At 42.3% G+C, this 23,168-nt stretch overlaps 2 protein-coding genes across 8 annotated transcripts in view; one reads left to right on the plus strand and one right to left on the minus strand.

Annotated features, from left to right (window-relative positions):
* The window catches only part of TBATA (thymus, brain and testes associated), a 35,695-nt gene extending 30,384 nt beyond the window's left edge, over positions 1-5,311 (minus strand). For 4 of the 7 annotated variants that reach the window (XM_089510436.1, XM_089510434.1, XM_089510435.1 and 1 more), the window contains exon 1: positions 2,466-4,064. The gene's annotated coding sequence lies outside the window, so the exon portion shown is untranslated. Of the gene's footprint in view, positions 1-1,921; positions 2,041-2,465; positions 4,065-5,130 lie in introns of those variants that run through there. The other 3 variants (XM_089510432.1, XM_089510431.1, XM_089510433.1) reach the window with 3 other exon arrangements.
* The window catches only part of LOC149318771 (sphingosine-1-phosphate lyase 1-like), a 55,574-nt gene continuing 37,435 nt past the window's right edge, over positions 5,030-23,168 (plus strand). The window contains exons 1-4 of the mRNA XM_089508354.1: positions 5,030-5,055; positions 12,217-12,262; positions 19,209-19,374; positions 21,390-21,457. Of these exons, the coding sequence (XP_089364480.1) occupies positions 5,030-5,055; positions 12,217-12,262; positions 19,209-19,374; positions 21,390-21,457 (306 nt within the window). The remainder of the gene's footprint in view (positions 5,056-12,216; positions 12,263-19,208; positions 19,375-21,389; positions 21,458-23,168) is intronic.

A 23,168-nucleotide genomic window follows, 5' to 3' on the forward strand; every position in this document is an offset into this window, starting at 1 on the left:
GTGTAATTGGTGCACAAGCTTTACACATACAAAACCACTTCTGGCTATGGTAGGAACCTGTGGCTCCAGTTTCAAAGCTGAGCCCAGGAATATGCCCAAACTGCAAACCTGTGACTTCAGGGGGAGCGTAACCCCATCTAACACAGGCTTAATCCCTTTTCCCCGATCTGCCTTTCGACAGACCAGGAGCACCTCTGACTTGCCTGGATTCAGTTTTGAATTTTTCGCCCTCATTCAGTCCATTAATGATGACAAGCACCAGTTTAGGACCTAGATAGCTTCCTTGGATTAAGGTGGAAAGTAGTAGCAGAGTTGAGTGTCATCTGCATATTCATGGCATCACACCCCAAAACTCTGAATGACCTCTCCCACCAGTTTCATGTAGATGTTAAAAGGCATGGGAGACAAAACAGAGCCCCAAGGGACCCCCCACAGGCCAGGGAGTCAAACAGGAGTCTTCCAGCACCAACATCTGGGTTCAGCCCTCTGGGAAGGAACAAAACCATTATAAAACAGTGCTTCTAATTCCCATCCCACTGAGGCAGCCCAGAAGGATACCATGGTATCCATTTACGTATCTTGTGTGTGTGTGTGTGGGGGGGAGTTATTGGGGAAAACCAATGTATTTGGGAGTGGATAGGTTAAGCCCTTTTACATATATGGTACCCCAGTGTAGAGCAGCCCCCCATTTGTATTCTTTAGAATAAATAGAAATAAATATTTATATATTGGGATTTAACACAGCATATAGTTTAATCCAGTGGAACAGAGAAACTATTGGGATGAAATCACAAGCAACTTCTAGCCTAGATCAGTTCCTCTCCAGTGAAAAGTTTAGTACAGTGGTCCCTTCTTTTACGTGGGGAATCCGTTCCGGACCCACCCCCCCCCCCCCCGCGTAAAAGAAATTGAGCGTATGCTTGAGCCTCATTAGAAGTAATGGGGCTCATGCTCGCGGCGGTGTGATGGTTCAGTGGCGCGTGCGCCATTGTTCCTTCTGGCGCCGCTTTCAGCATATGCTGAAAGCAGCGTATAATGCACCCGTGTATGACGCAGGCACACTGTATTCTGGAAACCACTTTTTCTTTTTGAAATGACTATGAGAGCCAGTGTAGTGTAGTTGTTGGAGTGTTGGAGTACAACTCTAGAGACCAGGGTTCACTTCCCTGCTTGGCCATGGAAACCAACTGGGTGACTTTGGGTAACTCACACATTCTCAGTCCTAGAAAACTCCATGATAGGGTTGCTATAAGTCAGAAATGAAGGGTCACCATAACTCAGAAATGGTTTGGAGGCATACAAATACAGTACAATAGAAACCACCCTTTTATGTACTAAAAACAGATTTTTTTTAAGTGCTCTCAACTTTGGGAGGTTTGTTAAAATGGGTTACTGTCATAATCACCACCCTGTAGGTCCTTGGTGTATGCAAGGCTGGATGACCATTTTTGTAGTTGGAACAAATGCTTCAGGGCCCTTAGGGAATAAGGGGCCCACGCCGCTGGTGGGACACACACACAAGCTTCTTACACCGTAATGTTATATTGAAAAAAGTACTTTGTATATATCTTCTCCCCTATCCCATCCACACCCCTTGTTGTTAGTAGCATTTACCACCCACTCTGGTCCCATTTCCCACCAGCTACTGAAACTCTAGCCTTTCAAATAAAACACCCACACTCCCAAAAGGAAAAGTGGAATTAAGGGGGAAAGGTGATACTAGTTAATCAAGCAGAATGTGAAACAAAAATACTGTACATACTATATGACTATAAGTCAACTTCATGTGTAAGTCAAGGGCGGGTTATGGGCCCCAAATTATGGATTTTGATGTGACCTGTGGATAAGTCAAGGATAAAACTTAGGGACATGAACAAAGGATCTAAAGATGAAGCAAAGGAAAACAATGCCAAAATATTACAGAATTCAAGCAGGCATGTTTGTGCTCATACTAACTTTGAGCTGGATGAATGAGAGAATGAAGGTGAGTCAACACTTCCAGAAGAGATCACACTCTTGTCTTCCACCAGGGAATGATTCCTTTTTAAAATAAGAGTTAAAATACAGTACTTACATTGACCCATGGATATGCTGACTCAGTTTTTGAGGTTGATATTTTGATTAAAGTTTCTACAAATACATGAGTATATACAGTATATATTTGTGAATCAAAGGGGACACAGTCTGCATCTATTTCTAATTAAAATGTTTAGAACAAAACATAGTGTGTGCACTTAAGTGTTTTATGTTCACGAATACAACCCAGGGCATTTACTTAAATCAAATGTAGGAGGTAGTACAGTACGTAATTTTTCTCCCCTCCCTCCCCAGCTGTCCACTTGTCTGAGTTATTGTTTTTAATGGTCTGCACAAGATAATTTGGCTTCCAGCAGTGGCATCTGAACAAAGAAAATAATAAATGCCGGGTGTCTCTCTTACACAATATTTATAAAGGAGCTACTCACCATTTAAGCTGTTGCTACAGCCATGGAAGACAGGAGTGCTTTTTCCCTTCACTAGTGTCTGGTAAAAGGCTGCAAAATAATCTCACTTCTGTACACAAGAAAAGCCTGCCTTTTTTGTTCCTGATTGTGTCAGAGTTGCTAGGTAACTCTTTCTCTTGACAACAGCCATGGATTTGCTCTCCCCTCCATCTGCTCCCCTTCTCAGAGCTATAGCCCTTGTCCCACGCCAGTCAACTTCCAGAATCAACTTCTGGTTTTCTTGTCAAAACAGCCAAATTCTAGATTGGAGAAATTACTGGGAGAATATTTCCCTTAGAATTTGTTTCAGCCATATATAGAGATGAGGATGCATCCTGATGAAGATATTTTCTGCAATTATTTTGTACCCTTTCCTTATAAAGTCCACGTATGTTTACACTGTTGTTGTTATGTGCCTTCAAGTCATTTCCAACTTACGGCCAGTATGGTGTAGCGGTTCGAATGTTGGACTATGTCGCTGGAGATCTTGGCCACATAAACCCACTGGGTGACCTGGGGCAAGTCACACTCTCTCAGCCTGAGGATGGCAATGACAACCCCCTCTGAAGAAAATTGCTAAGAGAAGCCCATGAGAGGTTTGCCTTAAGGTTGCCATAAGTCAGAAATGACTTGAAGATGCACAACAACATGAATAGTGATAATGTACACCGCTACAGAGAAGAGCACTTTAACATATTTCAGCTAACTTTTTATTCACAACGAATATGCACATGTGAAATGACACAATCAGGAAAAGTAAGCCTCATATAAGTAAACAAAACTATTTTGAACCTTCTGGAGACCACCTGAAGGCTTTTTCCAAAATACATCCTGGGATTACTTTTTTCCATTTCATTAGCCTCTCTTTTCCTTATGAATTACATTTTGCTGGCCAAACTTAGGTATGATCTATGATTTTTAGAAAAGGTTGGGGTAGCTGTTGACAGAGCCTTTCCCCCTTTCTCTCTGTTTTTCTGTTCTAAATTGCTCACTAAGGGATTCTGCTGTTTACCTTACCTATTGCGTACAGATACAGAAGGCTACAGTAGGATTGTCTAAAGTAGAATCCCACTCTTTCCCAGCTCAAGTTTTATTTCATTGTTTAATGCCGATAAGATGCTGCAATCTGACACTTTCAGTCACAGGCCTTCAAATCTGCCCACAGTAAGCAGTGCTAATATCAGTAGTACAAATAATATAGCTCAAGCTACCTAGGAGCTCAAATAATGTTATACTATACCCTAGGAAGTGATCTGATGCTGTTTAGAAAGACATTACTGATGTCAGCATGGAAAATGAAAATACAATAGCTTCAAAAGATTTAATCATGCAACAGGTATGTGGGATACATTTTCCAATTACACTTCCTCCACAAGATAAACCTCTCTCCTAACTAAATTTACAGTAAACCCATTAAATATATTTAGACTTATCTTCTTAGTAAATGTGCATAGATTCGATCTATATCAGAAAAAGAGTTGCTTGTTCCAAGTAACACACGCATGACTAATTGTGTTCTTTCACACTATACAGTTTTAACATTTTGATGGCATTTTAATTCCATGACTCCACCCTATGAAATCCTGGGATTTGTAGTATCATGAGTTGGGCCCCATACAGACAGGCCAAAATAAAGCTGCTTCGAGTCACTTTGGAGGTATGCTGTTTCAATGATGCATGCATCCTAAGAGTCTGGAAGCTGCGCCAAAGCCGCGCTCTAGTCCTTAGGACTGGATCGTGGCTTTGGCACGGCTTCCAGACTCAGTACGCATGCATAATTGAAACAGCATACCTACAAAGTGACCCGAAGCAGCCTCATTTTGGCCCGTCTGTATGGGGCCATATTTAGACTACATCTGTGTTCTAGTCCCTTACCAATGCACCAATCCCAGGATTTGCTGGATCCAGATACTGTAGTTAAAGCAGTATCAAAATCCAAAATCTACTTGAGTGTGAGAGACCTTGGACCTTACAATTTAATCTCTGTTCACTGTTCACTTTTTAAATCCTTTAAAAAAAAAAAAAACCAAAGGATACGAGGCTTTGAATTATACTCTGGCTGCAGTACTTTAGGGTTATATACAGCTCTTACAGGTGAGGGGCTCTGTTACATACTATGGGGGCCTCATATGTGTGCCAGAACTGCTTACCTGGGATGCAGAAATGCTTGTGTATGTGTTTAGGATTAAGTTCCAAATATGCAAATAAGTCTCCAGTAAATTTTATAGCCTTATCACATGTGAAAAGAAAGCAGAAATGGAGCAGGAGAGAAGCAGCTTTCTCCTTGCCTCTGCCGTCATAGCACTTCGATTCCCTTCCTGAGGGAGATTGTCATAAAAATGTGCCTTTTGTGACACTGGGAAAATCCGTTCAACAAAAGGCATGCTTTTACAACTCTTCCTTGTATTTCCTGAACTCCTCAATTTCTCCCCTGTTGGAGGACAGAATTGTATCCCAACCCTCTTAAATCAGCCTGCCTCTCCACCCCAGAGATGGTGGAGAACATTATCCCATTGGCAATATTATGGTGAAATGTGGTTTAGCGAATGGAATGTGATGAGGATGCCATGGGGTCAGTTGCAGTAAATGATAGGCTTCAAACCCAAGTCTGGAAAGACGCAAACAAAAACAAAACAAAACAAATTACCTTGTTACAGTGTGAATCACTTTCCCCTTTTCTATTTGACTGGAGAAAAATAATGCCATATTTGAGAAATGCTATATAAAGATAATAAACCTGGGTAAACCTTAAAAGGAGCAAAGGAGTGCAGGGGTAATATTTAAGAGATTTCTAAGGGACTGTGGGAGCTGTTTGATCCTCACCTTCCCAAACTATTCAGTTTTGGCCTCATTCACATAGGGTTGCCATAACCTGGCTGCAACCGGGTTTTTCCCGGTTTTGGCGGCACCTGTCCGGTCCCGGCACGGGTGCCTTCAAAAACTGGGAAAAGCCCTGTTGCAGCGGGGTTGCTAGGCAACCCTCGGGGCCTCACTGCCCTCCTCCTCCTCCACCGCGCATGGCCGCGCGGAGGAAGAGGGCAGCGAGGCCTGGGGCAGAGGAGGCTGCAGGGAGGCAGTGCCTCTTGGGCGCAGCCGCGCCAACCTCCCCGCCTCCCTGCAGCCTCCTCGCCTCCTTCCTGGTCCCTGCAGGGGCCAGGAATGAGACGAAGCCCTGGCGATCGCCGGCGGTCTCCTCGCCTCCTTCCTGGTCCCTGCGGGGGCCAGGAAGGAGACGAGGCCCCGATCCTGGCCTCCGATCGCGGCGAGGCCCGGGGCCCAGGCGGGGAGGGAAAACCTCCTTAAGTGGAGGCTTTCCCTCGCCACTTGGCCTCCGCTCCCCGCTGCGATCGCGAGGGAAAATGTAGGACAAAATTTTCAAATGTAGGACACATTTTTGTGTGTCCTACATTTGAAAATTTTGTCCTACATTTTCCCGGTTTGGAGGTCCAGCAGTATGGCAACCCTACATTCACACTACATAATAAACCACTTTTTGAGACAAACTGATGAAGCGATTTAGCACCGAACAGATGTTCATACCATTCACTTTGATCAAATCTGCCCATTTCAATTTACTCCACTTTGCGTTCACATTTAAAATAGGATTGAACCAAAATGGAGGTGCGCCACAAGGGCGACCATATAAAAGCTAAAAACACATCTAGAATGATGAAGCCCTATTTCCTACTCAAAATGGACAACATTTTGAAATTCCTCCTGGAACAGAAGGTTGAAGTGCTCTAGAAAAGGAGGAAGTAACCAGGAGACCTCCTTTTGCACCTACATTTCAGCCTCCTTTCTAGGAGGAATTCCAAAATGTCTTCCATTTTGACTAGGAAAATGGCTTTATCTTTCTAGGAGTGTTTTTAGCTTTTATATGTTGTAAAGTCCTCCATTTTTGTTTTGAATGTCAAACATTTTGTAGTGCCTCGTCCTCCTTTGTGGATAGGACATCTGCTCACCCTGAGGAGGAATTCCAAAATGTCCTCTATTTTGACTAAGAATGAATTTATCTTTCTAGGGAGTTTATAACATGGGAGGGAATCGGCTAAATCCCATGCAGAAACGGGATTTAAATCCACAAAAGCAGGATTGTTTTCAGATGCAATGAGCATTAATCTGAAATTAACCCGTACAGAAAGTGGACAAATCCCGCAAAAATGGCATCGTTTTCAGACACAAAATCCTGAAAGTAAAAAGCGGCCGATTTTGTCCACCTTCTGTGTGGGTTAATGTTGGATTAATGCTCAATGCCCCCAATGTATCTGAAAACGATCCTGCTTTTGCAGGATATTCCCAGAATTTAAATCCAATTTCTGCATGGGATTTGGGCACTTAGGGCCTCAACAGACAGGCCAAAATAAAGCTGCTTCGGGTCACTTTGGAGGTATACTATTTAAATGACACACGCATCTTCAGAGGCCAGAAGCTGTGCCAAAGCTGCACTCCAGACCTATGGAGCATGGCTTTGGTGCGGCTTCCGGCCTCTTAGGATGCATGCATCATTTAAACAGCGTACCTCCAAAGTGACCTGAAGAAGCTTCATTTTGACTTGTCTGTTCGGGCCCTTAGCCTCCTGTGTGGTAAACTCCTAGGAGTGTTTTTGGCTTTTAGGTGTTGTAGCATCCCCCATTTTTGTCTTGAATGCCATACATTTTGTGGTGTGTCATCTTCCTTTGTGCTTAGGACACATTTGGTCACTCTGAGCAGGAATCCCAGAATGTCCTCCGTTTTGACTAAAACGCACAGATTCAAGGAGTGTTTTTTGGCTTTTATATGTTGTAACGTCCTCAACTTTTTGTCCTGAGCCGCGTCACACATTTTGTAGTGCCTCGTCCTCCTTTGTGCTTAGGACACACATCAGTTCGCCCTGTGAGGAATTCCAAATTAGCCTCCATTCTGACTAAAAAAGAAGCATGGATTTGTCTTTGTGGGAGTGTTTTTAGCGCTTTTGGTGGCACAACGTCCTCCATTTTTTGTCTTGAGTGTGTCACACATTTTGCCACACATTTCGTCCTCCTTTGCGCTTAGAACCCACCTCAAACAAAGTAAATAAATAAAGTAAATAAATAAACATAAACATAAATAACGTGGTCCCTCTGAGGGCGGCCTGAGGCTAGAGGCCAGTCCAAGGGGGAGACCTCTAGGCTGAGGGCGCTGCCAAGGCAGTCAGGCCTTGGAGGCCTCCCGAGGCCTGAGTCCGTCTACTCGACTCTCCTCGGTTCCTGCCCAGACCAGGCCGCAATCTCAGCCGGCGCCAGAGAGAGCGCAACTGAGGTCGCCCTAAGCAGCGTAGGCCTCTCCCTCCTCCTTCCTTCCAGCCCCTCCAGCGTGAATGGGGCGGAACCTTTGCCGGCCTCCCCTTCGCCTGGTCCGGCCCAAACAAACAAGGAAGGCCGCCTGGAGAAAGCCACAGGCCGCTCTCAGGAGGAGGAGGAGGACTAGAGAGGCTTCGCAGAGCCATGGTGAGCGCCATTCCCCGATATTCCCCTGAGGGAAGACAAAATACTTCTTTGAAGGCAAGCCAGGATCCACACTGGAGAGATAACCCGGTTTGGCCACGCTTTGACTCTTTGCCTGGCTCTTTGCTATGGAATTCTGGGAGTTGGAGTTTATTGTGGGGCCCAGAGCGGAGCACCCACAACAAACTCCAACTCCCAGAATTCCATAGCAAAGAGCCATTGATGCAGTTAAAGCGCTGCCAAACCGGGTTATCTCTCCAGCGTGGATGCAGCCTCAGTCTCCTGTCTCCATCCTAATAGGGTTTTCTTGGCCAGTTTCTTCAGAGGGACATCCTCTGAGGCTGAGACAGTGTGACTGGTCCAAGCTCGCCAAGTGCGAAGGGAGCTCCTTGGCCAGATTTGTTCATAGGGGGTTGAGGCTGAGAGAGTGTGACTGGCCCGATGTCAGCCATTGGTGTCCCATGGCCAAGCCAGGATTCGAACCCTGGTCTCCAGAGTCGTAGTCCAGGGCTCAAACCACTATAGATGCTGGTGGCCCCTCTTAGGAAAGGTGCTATGTATCCTGGAGTTGGAAGAGATCCCCCAAGGGCCATGCAGGAACCCCAAGAGATATGGGCATCCAGACTCTGCTTAAAGACCTCTAAAGATGGAGACTCCACCACTCTCCAAGGCAGCCTATTCCACTGTCCTTAGCTCCTGCTAAGGTTGAGGTGGGATTTCTTTTCCTCTACTTTGAATCCATCGCTTTGGAGCAGCAGAAAACAAGTTTGCTCCATCCTCCTCTATTATATGTTGCTGTTGTTTGCCTTCAAGTCGTTCCAGACCTTCTTGGTCAGTTTCTTCAGAGGGGGTTTGCCATTGCCATTGCCATTCTCTGAGGCTGAGAGAGAGTGACTTGCCCAAGGGCTTCATGGCTCAGTGGGGATTCAAACCTTGGACTCCAGAGTCATAGTCCAGGACTCAACATCCCTATGCTAGGCTGACTCTGGTCCAAAACACACTGCAGAAATAATCCAGTTTGAGAATGCTTTCACTGCCTTGGGTCAGTGCTAGGAAATTCTAGGAGGTGTAGTTTCGTGAGACATTCAGCCTTCTCTGTCAGAGAGCTCTGGTGTCAAAATAAACTACAGTTCCCAGGATTCCCTAGCACTGAGCCAGGACAGTTAAAGTGGTCTTAAACCAGATTATTTCTGCAGTGTGTTTTGGACCTTCTTCTTCAGTATGGCATCTTTTCAAATATTTAAACAGGGCTATTATATCACCCTTTAATCTTCTCCAAGCTAAACATACCCAGCTCCCTAAGCTGCTCCTCATAGGGCTTTTTAGTTCCCAGACCATTCACTGTTTTTGTCTTAAGAAGCCCCAGTTGCTCCAACTTTAGAGTTCATTAAATGGGGTTTATCCCACGCAGAAACGGGATTTAAAACGGGAAAGTCCTGCAAAAGCGGGGTCGTTTTCACATGATATTGCGCATTAACGCGCACAGAAAGTGGACAAATCCTCAGAAGCAGGATAGTTTTCACACAACATCGGGGGGGGGGGGGAGCATTGAGCATTAATCCAGCATTAACCCACACAGAAAGTGGACAAAATCCCGAAAGTAAAAAGCGGCCAGTTTTGTCCACATTCTGTGCTGGTTATTTTCACATTAATGCTCCATGAGTCTGAAAACGATGCCACTTTTGTGGGATTTTTCCAGGATTTAAATCCTGTTTCTGCACAGGATTTAGGCATTTATTGTCCTGTGTGTTAAACTCCTTTGTTCAGAAGGCACATCCCTTGACCACTGTCCTCAAGGAACTTAAATTTGCTTGTCTGCCTTTCCCTGCACAGATCTGTTGAGTAAGGAGTGATGGTGAGTGCAGTGTGTGCACACCTGGGCATGGAAGATTTCGAGGACAGAGAAGGCCTTGCTATTGTAAAGGCAACATTGGTGTTGGAAGGGGGATAAAGAAGGCATCACTAAATAAGCCTCCTGATCCCATATCTTTTTGGAAGCTCTTGGGGCTTGGATGGGAGACTGCCAGGGAATACTGGGTGCTGTAGGCTATATTTCAGAAGAAGTTACCTCTGAACCTGGTAACCAGGTGTCCTCCTTTTTCAGGACATGCCTTACATTCCAGCCTTCTGTCCAGGAGGAATTTCAAAACATCCTCCATTTTGAGCATGACTCAGAAGTGTGAATTTATATTTCTAGACTGTTTTGAGCTTTTATTTGGCCATGCACTACATTTTTCTTGAATGCCTTAAATTTTGCGGTGCCTTGTCCTCCTTTGCGGTGAGGACTCCTGGTCACCCTGCCCCTGAGGATTCCTTGAATAGCAGAACCCTATGAAATTCATGGAGTCTCCGTAAGTCAGCAGGTGACCTTAGGGTACACACACACACACACACACTGTGATGGTATGAGCCCTGTCAGAACAGATGAAAACCATTTTTACAGCAAAGAAGCAGCAGCTCTTTCCAGATGAGGTTGTGATCATTCATGTGACAAGTGGTGTGATTGTGGTGGTTAATGCCTCCCATGTTTCCCTGTTCTCATTGGGGATTTCCAGTTAGGTCAGTCCATCTGTGTCAGGAGAAAAGCTCAGCTTGTCTTAGGGTCTGAACTTTCTTCTCTTGCTTTACCCTTGCTTTGTGGGGGTCACAATGGTAGTGATTTATTCAGTGGTTTGTTGTCCTACGCTCCATATTTTACACACACACATATGCACATACAGAGGTTTTATTTATCTCCCTATAAAATACTGGTCTCCGAGATTTGAGGTCTCTCTCTCTATATCTCTCTCTCACACACACACACTCTAACTCTGATCTTTTATGTTTTCTTGTCCCTGTTCTTACCCCTTTTTTGTTTATGTTTTATTTTCTCTCTGCACCTTCCCCTCCTTTCACTCCCTCCCAACCACCAAATAGGAAGTCATCTAGACATGGGAAGTGGTGAAATCTGTGGCCCTGTTTTGTATTGCAAAGCACTGCATAGAAAAGTTAGGGAAGGCGGGTAAAATAAAATTGTGCCACTACCGGCAGATAAAACAAGGAGGTGAGAAACTAGACAAAACAGGGAGGTGAAAAGGGGCCAGGGCAGAAAAAAGTATACGATTTTTGATCCGCTGCACTCCCTCAGAGGCTTTATTGCCAAGTTAAATGAGTTGGTCTTTAAGGTGCCCATTAAGGTGCCCAAAGTCTCTTTGCTGTTTTTACAACAGAGTAACATGCCTGCCCCTGCCCTCCTTGTCATGCTTTAAACACATCTCTTTTGAGAGCGTTTCTGGGGAATTTCTTGATTTAGTCTCACACTGGTTGGCTTCACAAATTTTAAAACCTCGGTTGAAAAGTTTTGAAGGACTGATGAGATGATAGTTGCAACTGAACTTTGTGTGGACAGAAAATGGTCTGTTGTCTTGTGTGTGGCAAGAGATGGATGGGAATAAGAGGGTGTTTTCTACTTTAAAAAGAATCTCCAGAAAGATAGGAAGAAATACATTGTGTGAATTTGGCAGCATACAAATACATTTTTCTGTGTAATTGCAGATGGCTCCCAAAAACATTTGCCAGAATTGCAGATAGCATTGCAGAGTGTACTTACAGTACATACTGTTCTCAGATGCTTAAGTTCTTGTCAGTACTTATGGATGATGGTGAGGCAATTTGTGTGTTGGCCAGATTTACAGTGTTAATTGATCCCAAATGCTTCAGGGTTGCTTGTGTTTACAGCTGCAACAGCCCATTAAAATGTATGTGAGGAAAATGTATTTGTCATTTATTCCATTTATATTCATAGAATCATAGAGTTGGAAGAGACCACAAGGATATCCAGTTCAACCCCTGTCATGCAGGAACTCTCAATCAAAGCATACCCGACAGATGGCCATCCAGCCTCTGCTTAAAGACCTCCAAAGAAGGAGACTCCACTTCTCTCTGAGGGAGCGTGTTCCACTGTTGAACAGCCCTTACTGTCAGGAAGTTCCTCCTAATGTTTAGCTGGATCTTTTCCTATAGCTTGCATCCATTGTTCTGTGTTCTAGTCTCTGGAACAGCAGAAAACAAGCTTGCTCCATCTTCAGTGTGACACCCTTTTCCCAGCTCTCTAAGTATTTCCTCATAAGGCATGGTTTCCAGACCCTTCACCATTTTGGTTGCCCTCCTCTGGACATGCTCCAGTTTGTCAACATCCTTTTCGAATTGTGATGCCCAGAACTGGACACAGTATTTCAGGTGAGGCCTGACTAAGGCCGTATAGAGTGGCACTATTACTTCCCTTGCTCTAGACACTTTGTTCCAGGGAAGTCTAGTCTTTGTTCCAGGGAAGTCAAGGTGAGTTACATGGAAGAACAACCTTGTGAGTAGGTTTGGTTGAGAAATGATGGCTGACTGAAGATTTGGACCTGCGCCTCTCCTTTCTTGCTTTAGCAGTGCTACATCATCCTCACCTGTCATAATGAACCTATTCATTTGTTATACGAGAGAGCACATTTTCCAGCATAGACAGTTCTTGCAGAAAATGGTCACCAGGGTTTGAGTCCCAGTTTAGCCATGAAATCCACTGGGTGACCTTGGATACGTCACACACACTCAGCATCGGGGAAGTCAGTGGCACAAATCTTGTCAAGAATACCCCATGATAAGTTAGCTTTAGGGTTATCATAAGTTGGAAATGACTTGAAGGCACACAGCAACAAGTGGCAAGTACACATAAGTTCATGCCCATCATGGAAAAAGAACTGTTATTTTCTATTTTAATTAAAAGAAAATGCCTATATATGAAGAACAAACTTTAAGTGAACAGGGATAGATGCAGCTATAGTCATGGGCAACCATGCATATTCAAAAGAACATTCAGTGAGGCCAGGGTCAACATTGTGATGTAAATCCAGATTTGCACCTTTATTGGTGCACATCTGGAAACATCCTTCCACGTATGGCTTTTCCTATCTGTATTAGACCCAGAGTAACTGTTCAGTAGTCAATAGTGTACTCAAACTTGAGTTGACAAAAATCTTCAAGTAAATTTGTAGTTCTGTGTAGTGTTGATGTCCGTAGGAACCACTTTGGAGTAATATTTAGAATATGTCCTTCCTCCCCCACCCCAGTTTAGATATACATTGCTGAGATCTACTTTCTAATTAGTCCACATTCCCAGTTCTTTTAATTTTTAGTGTTCTAATCCATATGTGCACCAGCTTTTATGTGGCTTCTCCTGATTTCAGGCACTTTCTTTTGAGCTCTCGCAATTTGCATAATTGCTTAGCTTATTCAGGCATATTTAAGCCTGCCTTTTAGGCCCAGAAGCATACACAAAGCACACAGAATCCTTGACAGTTGACATACCATATGCTTTGTTCTTAAAATTACATGTTCACAACATTTTTTCACAGCACACTCTACCTGTCTGACCAGTTTAAGTTCATTTTCCCTATAGTAGGCCAATACATGCTAAAGTCCTTTATACACAGGAATAAAGCAAGTAAATGGCTATGGCTAGAACTTTGCGTAGATCTACAGTGATGGTGGTTTGAAGCCATTTTAACTGTTATAGTTCCTTTCCATGGAACTGGGATTTTTAGTTTGGAGTGATACTCAGATTTTCCCCCCAGACAGAGTTCTAATGAACACAGCCGACCTATAGTCCATGTAGAGAATTCGCAAGTTTCGCAGCAAACTTCAGATTCCATGACAGTTAAACTATGTAGTGTGAATCATACACTTTATCTACAGGGATCTAGTTTTCACTTAAAATGGTCTCACTACAGTATTTTGGCTGCATGTGTAGAGACTGCAGGTTAAAGTCACATAATAAAGTGTTCCCTTGTATTTAAACATAAATAAATCCCTTAGCATAAGATGCTTAGCATGACAGTGGGAAAGATTGCAACCTAAGTCTCTTCCTTCCTTGCCAGATTTCAGAATTCCAACTTCGGTCCTTTTTCTTTGGTTGTGTGGAGGTATGTTAGCCCAAACAAAGATTTACACTAACTTTGTGGAGAATGAAATGTCAGGCTTGAGGATCAACATCATCTGTGCTATTTGCCACCTTTTATGGAGCTCCCTTTCATTTGATATGCCATTAAAGATTGGTTTAAGATGCAAATTAACACATGCCCAGGAACCTATTGGAATTGCTGGTGGAGTCATCCTCCTAGATGACCTTCCAGGTTTCAGTCTCTTCATGGCTGCTGTAAATACAGTTTCTGATGCAGAGCATTTGAGAGAGAGTTTATATTCAGGATATAATAACTGAGCATACATTGGCTTATGAAAGTAGGCTTTTATCAAGTTTATTTGCATATAAATCTACATAAAATTCCTGAAATATTTGTCAGTGTCTGCTGGGGAAGAAGTCAGGCTAGTTGCTTTGAACGTTGTCATTTTAGTGACTTCCTTGCTGGTCTTTCTTTTGAGCATGTGTGCCACCCAGTTGTCTTCGACTTATGGATGAGAGACTTCCAAAAGATACTGTAATTAATAGCCCTGCTCAGTTCTGTAAACTCATGGCTGTGGCTTTCTTTATTGAATCAGTCCAGCTGTAATGTGGTCTTCCTCTTTTGCTGCTGTGTTCCTGAAATTGTTATATTTTCCATTGATTCAAATTTTCTTATGATATGTCAAAGTACAATAGCCCTAGTTTAATCATTTTGGGTTCTAGTGAGAGATCACCAGGTATCTCCTGTGCACTTTTATGGGATAGCCTCAGCATTGTTCCAAAGGGCCAGTTGGTTCAAGAAGGCTGCTAGATTAAAAAAGAAAAAGAAAACACCAAAAAAGTAGCAGACCATCACATTAGTCTCTCATGCAAAGAGTGCTGGTACAGATAGAATTTCTGAAGAAAATTGGCCTGTGTTTTATAGATCATAGCAAAGCTTTTAACTGAGTTGATCATGAAAAGCTGTGGATTGCTCTAAAAGAAGTGGATATGCTGCAGCATTTCCTTATCTGTGTGTTTGTGTGTGTGTGTGTGTATCCTGTACTCTGGACAAAAAGCCACTGTTTAGCTAAAATACAGAGAAACAATTGGCAATATTACAGTATTCTCACAATAACCTTGTGAAGTTGGACAGTTATTATTCCCTTCTCTTTCTCCTGTTTGATTTTTAACATCTTTGCCTGATGAAGAAGACAGTGAAGTTTCAAAACTTTGTATCACGTATTTTGTGCTTTTTGTTTGGCCCAATAAAGTTATTGCTGTTTTGTGGATTTTCACAGTTAAGAGATACGCCCAAGACCACACAGTATGTCTGGGAACTTAGAACCACATTCGCTAAATGCATGCATAGTTAATTCTCCAATGTCCAAGACAATTGGTTCTGTATTACTGATTGATGAACAATACCTTTTCTTCCTGCCTTACAAGATGGAGAACAACATCAGCTCTTGTTGCCTTTCTTGGAGAACTGCTGTTATACTGACCTTAACTTTTGATTACTGGTTGGAGTGCACAGGGAGATAATTCAGGCAGCTATACTGGGGCAGATAAAATTGCCTTGTCTGTTTCTCCATGTAATCAGCAGTTTCATTGTGCAATGTACAATAAGGAGAAACAGCAATAAAATATACCAGACATATCAGGGATCACGATTGCAAGGCTGAAGTTGTTATCTTTTGTAGCATGGTTCAAGATGCAGGCTTAGCTTGCTTTAATCATTAGATCAGTATAAGCATCCTGATAAACAGGAGATTAAGTAGTTCTTGCTGAACTTTGATCTTCTGTTAAAAAGAGAGAGAGAGCGAGAGAGAACGTGACCCCTCTTCTTAGATTATTCAAAGATAAATAGGGATTTATTAGTCACCTGCTTAAGGCTGATCTTGTGTGTACAGTGGGCCCTTGGTATCAATTGGCTTGAATGTTCAAGTCTCATTAAATATAATGGCAGAGTAAAATGGTGTCCCTTATATAAAATGGCAAAATTAAGGTTTGCTTTTTGGAATATATATGGAATATTTTCAAGCCATGGATTCTTGAATACGTGGATATGGAGGGCCGACTGTATATGTCTTCAGGTTGCTGTGAATTTATGGTGACTATGAATTTCCTAGGGTTTTCTTAGGCAAGGAATACTCTGAAGTCATATTGCCCGTTCCTTCCTCTGAAATATAGCCCAAACAACTGTTATTCATTGGTGATCTCCCATTCAAGTACTAAACTTGGCCCTGCTTAGCTTCCAAGATCAGATGGGATCTGTGCTCTTAGGGTATTTAGGCTTTAGAGAATGATAAGTATGCACAGAGAGCTGTATTATACCAAGTCATATCATGGGTCCATCTAACTCAGAATTGTCTAGAAGATGACAGCAGCTCCCTAAGGCTTCTGACAGGAGTGTTTTCAGCTCTACTGGGAGATGGTGGCAATTGAACCAGGAATCTTTTGCATCCCATACATGTCCTCTCCTACTGACCTACTGTCCTCATTAATACCACTGCCTTGATTCATCAATCAAAATTAGTGTTCAGCTTTATTTATTTTTAAGATTCAAATTACATCATAAAATCTTTTTTGGTACTAAAACAAGTGACAAAGCCATGCAAGGAGAGGAAAATTATAGTATGCATTCTCATTAAATACACACACAATATAATCATTTGCTGAACTTATAAAGAGAGCCCTATTTGGCAGAAATAGAGCCGTGAGTCTAAAGGGACTTTCAAAAACATTTTTTAAAAAAGATTGAAATTAAAATTTAAATGTAACCCAAACTTTAGATACCATAAATACCAGTAAATGTAAAAATAAATCTGCTGATCCTCCTCATTTTAAAAAATATAATGCTTTCTGTTTGTGTTTTAATGGTTGTTTCTCTGCCTTCATGAGATTAAGGCTACATCCACACTGTAGAAATAATACAGTTTTAACTGCTGTGTTTTAGTGCTATGAAATTTTGGGAATTGTAGTTTGTTGGGGCACCAAGCTCTCTGACAAAGAAGGCTAAATGTTTTACAAAACTACTGTTCTAAGATTTCCATAGCATTGAGCCATGGCATATAAAGTGGTGTCATACTAGATTATTTCCACCATATAACCAAGTCAGGTTATATAATGTTGTTTAGTCAGAGTTTGGTAATGTGGATGTAAATGCAACTCTGTGAGTAACCTTTAAAGAAGAGTGTGATATTAAAAAGCTTGTCTAGTTATTTTATTAATTAATGTTAGGAAGAATTCCCTCACTGTCACCAATTTGTCTAACAATTCAAAACTGTTATTCTTCCCCCAAATAAAATGACTTCCTTCTGGGTCTGTTGCTCATTACAGGCTGACTGTGTTGCTGTGTTGTCAGCTGTCAAACATTGTTACTCCAGTTGTGGAGACTGAACTGTAAATAGCATTCAGGCGTGGAGTTCCATAATAAGGATAATATTGCTCAGTGTATGCTGCAGTACATAGAAGTGCAGGTCTCAATTAAAGCCTAACACCACACCTTGGCAGAGAAGCTTTCTTTGAGCAAGTTTGATTAGGTTGGAAGTTGAAGAACAGGTCTGAGAAACAAAACATGGGACACACACACATGGGATACAACTCTGGAAAATGAGAGACTTATTTCGGTGGAAGATAGACCAGTTTTTGACTGCAGTTTTAAATCTGAAGTCATTGTTGTCACTTCACAGATTCTGGCTTTTAACTATGGCTTCTTCTTATGTCTAAACTCAGAACTTTAATTTGTTCCTGACTTCCCAAGTTGACTGCCCTGAAACAAGAGCTGACAAAAAGAGTAGGAGAGGAACAGACCTGAAATAAAGCTAACAAACTGTGATATTCTTAGTTGTCTATGGGTAGGGTTGCCATTAGTCCGGACCTCCAAACCGGGACAAATGTAGGACAAAATTTTCAAATATAGGACCTTTTTTTTTTGGTCCTACATTTGAAAAAGAGCCTCGCTGAGGGGAGGATTCCTTCTCCGCTTGGGCTCCGTTGGACGCAGCCCAGGCGGAGAAGGAATCCGCCCCCAGGGAGGCTTTCTTTTCCCCCTGGGCTCCATTTTTGCCAACGGAGCCCGGGAGAAAAGAATCCTCGCTGAGGGGAGGATTCCTTCTCCGCTTGGGCTCCGTTCTCACCAAGGACGGAGCCCAGGCGGAGAAGGAATCCTCCCCTCAGGGAGGCTTTTTTTCCCCCCGCCTGGGCTCCGTTTTTGCCGGCGGAGCTCAGGCGGGGAAAGAAGTCTGGCCTCGGCAGGTGAGGCTTCTTTCCCTCCCTTGGCTCCAGCGGAGCCAAAGAGGGGAGGGAAGCCCCCCCGCCAAAGAAGAGAGGCCTACAAAGGCCTCTCTCTCTTTCCCCCGCCACTGCTGTTGCACACTTTGCAACAAAGCCCGGGGGCGGGGCCAACCCAGGGCGGGACCGTGCGGACCCGCCCAAAACCGGGAAAGCCCCGCCCACAGGCGGGATATGGCAAGCCTATCTATGGGGCACTTCATGGTTAAAGCGGCATATTGTTGCTAAGGCAAAAACCATGGTTTAGTAAACATGTTCATGATTGCAGCAGAACATGGTCATGGTCTCAGATCAGTTGTTAGCTATATGTCCCAGGACAGTACTCTCCATTTAAAGAGGTGTACGTACAGACTGTGTTTCAGTTGAAGAACATGATGTTTATAAGCCTCTTTTAAATAACATTGTTTGTATTTATATTTAACTCTTAATTTGTTTTTGGTGGTTATCAAACACTTTTTTCCTAGTCCTTTAATAATCTGAGCAGGAGAGAATAGCATATTGTCTCTCTAGGTGCCTTTGCCTGATAATTACTAATTAGATAAGGTTTATTTTTTCCAAATAACTAGATCTTTTCTGCTCGGTAACAACATAGTTAATGTAAGATGTCTGTTCTTCTGGGACAGAAAAGGTCTCTTACACCTGCAAACTTGCCAGTTTCTGTTCTCCTTCCATTTTAGTATAATTACTGCTTTTATGGACAAACATCTTAGGCACTGAGTGGGTGGATGAGCTCTCTACCTCCCATTTATGCTCAAGGTTGGTTTGGGATTGGGATAGGAGATAACCTCACTAGTCATCAGTAGACTAGATCATTCTTCTTGCAAGATGCATGACCAGAAAGTGAGTGATCTTCCCCCCTGTTGACCTACTGTTGTTCCCATAATTCCTCACCATTGGCTATGCTGGTGGGACCTGGTGGGTTGCGGAGTCCCAGGACATCTGGAGAAACACAGGTTTGTCTTTAGCATGAGAGAGACTTCTAATAAATAAATGCAACTAGTAAAGAACTCTTGCTCTGCTTTGCCCTTGTTTTATTTCTCAAGATTCATCTGTTCTCTTTCCTAGGATGCTCTTACTACATACAAAGAAATCTTCCTGCAGTATTTGAACAAGACAAGAAATAATGTGAATGAAAAGTGTGCTGGGATTGAGCCCTGGCAGTTGATAGCATCAACAGCTGCAGCTACTCTCTTGCTTGTTTGGCTACATGCATTCCTCTTCCAACAAGAAAGTAAGTGTCACAAATGTCTGATATAAAGAATGGCAAACTGCAGAATGCTTTTGTGTAATTTAATGGTGTTCTGATTATGTTCTTCAGACTGGGTTTCTGGGTCTTTATAAAAATAGCTACTTGTTTGAAACTAAATAACAGAATTAATACATACGGTATATACTTGACTATAAGTCAACCTCATGTATAAGTCGAGGGCAGGTTTGTGGGCCAAAATTATGGATTTTGCCATGACCCATGGATAAGTCGAGAGTAAAATTTTGGAGGCTCCTTCAGTGTGTATGTGTGTGCCCACGGCAAGAGGCTTTTTAATTAAGGCTTTTTGTTTCAGCTTTCATTTTATCCTTCACTCCCCAGACACAGGTAGGAGAGGGACTCTTGTTTGTTTGTTTAAAAGCAATTAACCATGCAGGATTCTTTCTGCTTGGCTCAAAAGATAAAGAAACTTCTCTCCTGACTGCATGGGGAAATCTGAAAGAGCTGCTATCACATTACCATACTGACCTGTAAATAAATTGACTTATGATTTTGGGGTCAATTTTTGGGCATAAATTGATCAACTTTTAGATGGGTATACAGTAGAGTCTTGATTATCCGTCCTTCAGTCATCTGACATTCCAGATTATCCGACCGATTATCTGCTTGGGGGTGTGGCTGTAGGCATTTCCACGCCCCCAAACAAAAAATGTTGTTACTGTAACGTTACTGCAATGTTACTTTTACTGTTATTGCAATAAAACTTCAATATGTTTGTAATTCATAGTGATTTCAAGGCTTTTCTTGGATCCTCCGGATTATCTAACATTTTCGGCTATCCGACTATCAGCCCTCCTGCTTATGTCAGATAATCGAGACTCTACTGTATACGGTATTTGATAGTGAGGCCATAACAGGTGTGCCTGTATATATTCATACAAGAGGTTGAATGTCATGTGTTTCTCATTTCAAAAAGTATTCTACCGGTTCTTATGTTGATAAAGTGATGCTTGGAAATGCACCATAGACTTATTGATGGTTAGAAAGGAGCAGTGATGTCCCCATGCCCGGTGTCGCCATGTTTGGAAGTGGGCTAGTAGCATGCTTGGGGGGGAGGACACACTGGCCCTCTAGGTGTTGCCACAGTGCTCCTCCTGCTCCTCATGGGACCAGAGCAGGCTGCAAGGGAGTGTGCACACTCCTCCTCTTCCTCTGTCCTGGGCTTCCTCTCCAGAGAGAAAGCCCATGGCCAGAGGAGGAGGGGGAGGGGGAATGCATACATGTCCTTGCAGGCTGCTCTGTTCTAGGATTCCTTTCCAGGGAGAAAGCCCAGGATAGGGCAGCTTGCAAGAGCATACATGCTCTCCACCTTCTCTATCTCAGGCTTTTTCCCTGGAGAGGAATCCTGGGACAGAGCAGCCTGCAAGGGCATGTGTGCTCCTCCTCCTCTTCAGTCCTGAGCTTAAATAGCACAGTTTGGGAACCACTGAATTAGAACATGGACCAAACCTCATTTAGCTTCTGTGCAGCTTTAGAATTTGAGCTGTAAACCCCCCCCCCCCATGGTTTTGCCTGGGCCAGTGTAGTTCCTTCGCCCATGTACTGTACTGTCCATACATTGCCCGCAAGAATCTAGGACATACATGCATATGTGTTTGGGATCAATGTGACTATGTATGGTTCTCAGAAGAAGATTCCTAGCAGCCAAGATGACTGGGTGTCTGGGATTTTAGTTTCTTAGTCCTTTGACTTTCTCTTGTGAAATGTGAGGGAGATGTGCTTTTCATGAAAAACGATGGGAAGCGTTACAGGGTTGGAACACTTTATGTGTGTGGCTCACTTTTGGGGCGTGCTAGGTGGGTTTATGAGAACCATGAAATAGCCTCATGAGAGAGAACTTTTAGCTGTTCTCTTGTAGGTAAAGGGAAGCCTCTGTCCAACTGTCTTTCTCATTCCTTTCTTTTCTTGGCAGTCTGAGATACTTCAGTGCTATTAAGTGTGATATGATACAATTTTTCTAAAAAAAATTTCTTTCCTAGGTTTAACATCACGATTTAAACAATGGTTCTTCAGATTTATACGCAAACTGCCTATCATTGGTACTGAAGTAAGTTTTTGAACATGAAGACATTTGTCCTTGTTAGCTTGGTGGTAGAAAAATTAAGATATTGATTGCTCTTTATAGCTTTCTGTCAATTCTCAAATAAATGAAAGACGTTTTAAAAATGTACAAATACAAAAACATTCCATTTTAAATAAAAGTTTTAAATATAAATTTAGAACTGTCTCAAACCCAGTAAGCTACTTATTCATCTCTTTCTGAGAAAGGTCTGTATCCTTGCAGAAGAAAAGAAGCTGAAGTGACAACCACGGTAGAAGGTACCCTTCTTGGAGGTTGATACAGGAACCTTTTGGAAGGCCATGTGGGAAGACTGATAGAAAAATATTTCTCTTATATGACAGTTTGATCTCTCTTGAATGATGTAGATATAATGAGATTTTTGGACAATTAATTTTGAGTTTGCAAGAAAAATGTCATAGTCTATGGCCATTTTCTCCAAGGCAGCTCAGTCTAATGAGAAAATATACAAATAGCCATAGATCTACATTCAAGATTAAAAATAATTTAATTAAAATAATAATTTGTAAGCCACTCTGATAGCCTTTAGGGCTGAAGGGTGGGGTATAAATACCATAAATAAGATGACTAGGTACTTGATGTATCTGTGTTTGAAGATCTTGGCTGGAAGACAACAGAGAAGAGTTTTTATATTGACTATTGAACCTAGACTAGGTTTTACTTGGCTCAGTTTGCACAAGGATACCTTTTGACCATATATGCCAGCTCTTCACTTATCTGTTTGCAATATTTACAACCAAATTGTGAAACTTCTAATTAATCATAGTTTTTTGTTTTGTTTGTACTGGAAAAACATGGTTAATATGTCTGAAGAAGACAGGCTATTAAACCACATTTTGAAGCTGATTCAGTATACTGCTTATTTTAGAGTTGGTAACCATATTCCCTGGATCAGATGAAATGGAGGAATTATGGTTAATTAAGGACTTCCCTGGTTTGATTGTTTGATCAAAGGGATTGTGGGCATAGCCAGAGCAGCTTATTTATATTGAAGCTTACTAACAAATGATTGCCCAAATGCAATAAATGTTGAACAATCTTTAATAATCTTTTATTTCCAAATGAAGAATTGCATGAAACATTATGGATTAATGAATGCTGTTTAACTAAGAAAGGTCCAAAAAAGCTGTTACCTTATAAATTTGCAGTTGTTGAGTGCATGTTTTTGTAGAGCTAGAAGTGTTGCAACAGTTCATTTAGCTGTTATCTTCCTAATCAGCCGTGAATTATGTTTGACTTCATCTTACTGCATTTTCTCATTCATATTAGAGAGAGCAGATGAAAGGTGCAACATTCCTGAAAATTGTAAAGCATGGTGTAAAACTACACCGTAGAAATACAGTGGATCCTTGTTATACGCTGGGGTTTGGTTCCAAGATCCCCCGTGTATAACAAAATCCGTGTATGCTCACGTCCCATTAAGTATAATGACATAGCAAAATGGTGTCCCTAATAAAAAATGGAACATCAAGGTAAATTTATACTTTTTTGGAACATTTTCAAACCGTGTATGCTTAAATCCGTGTATAAAAAATCCGTGTATAAGAAGGGCCGACTGTAATGCAGTTTGACACCACTTTAATTGCTGTGGCTCCATTTTTGGAGTCCTGGGATTTGTGGTTTTACAAGGTCTTTAACCTTTTCTGCCAAAGCATGCTGGTGCCTCAAAAAGCTACAA

Source organism: Sceloporus occidentalis, unplaced genomic scaffold, assembly GCF_023333645.1.
Source record: "Sceloporus occidentalis isolate IW3139 unplaced genomic scaffold, rSceOcc1.0.p SCAF_2, whole genome shotgun sequence".
In the NCBI taxonomy this organism is placed as follows: Eukaryota; Metazoa; Chordata; class Lepidosauria; order Squamata; family Phrynosomatidae; genus Sceloporus; species Sceloporus occidentalis.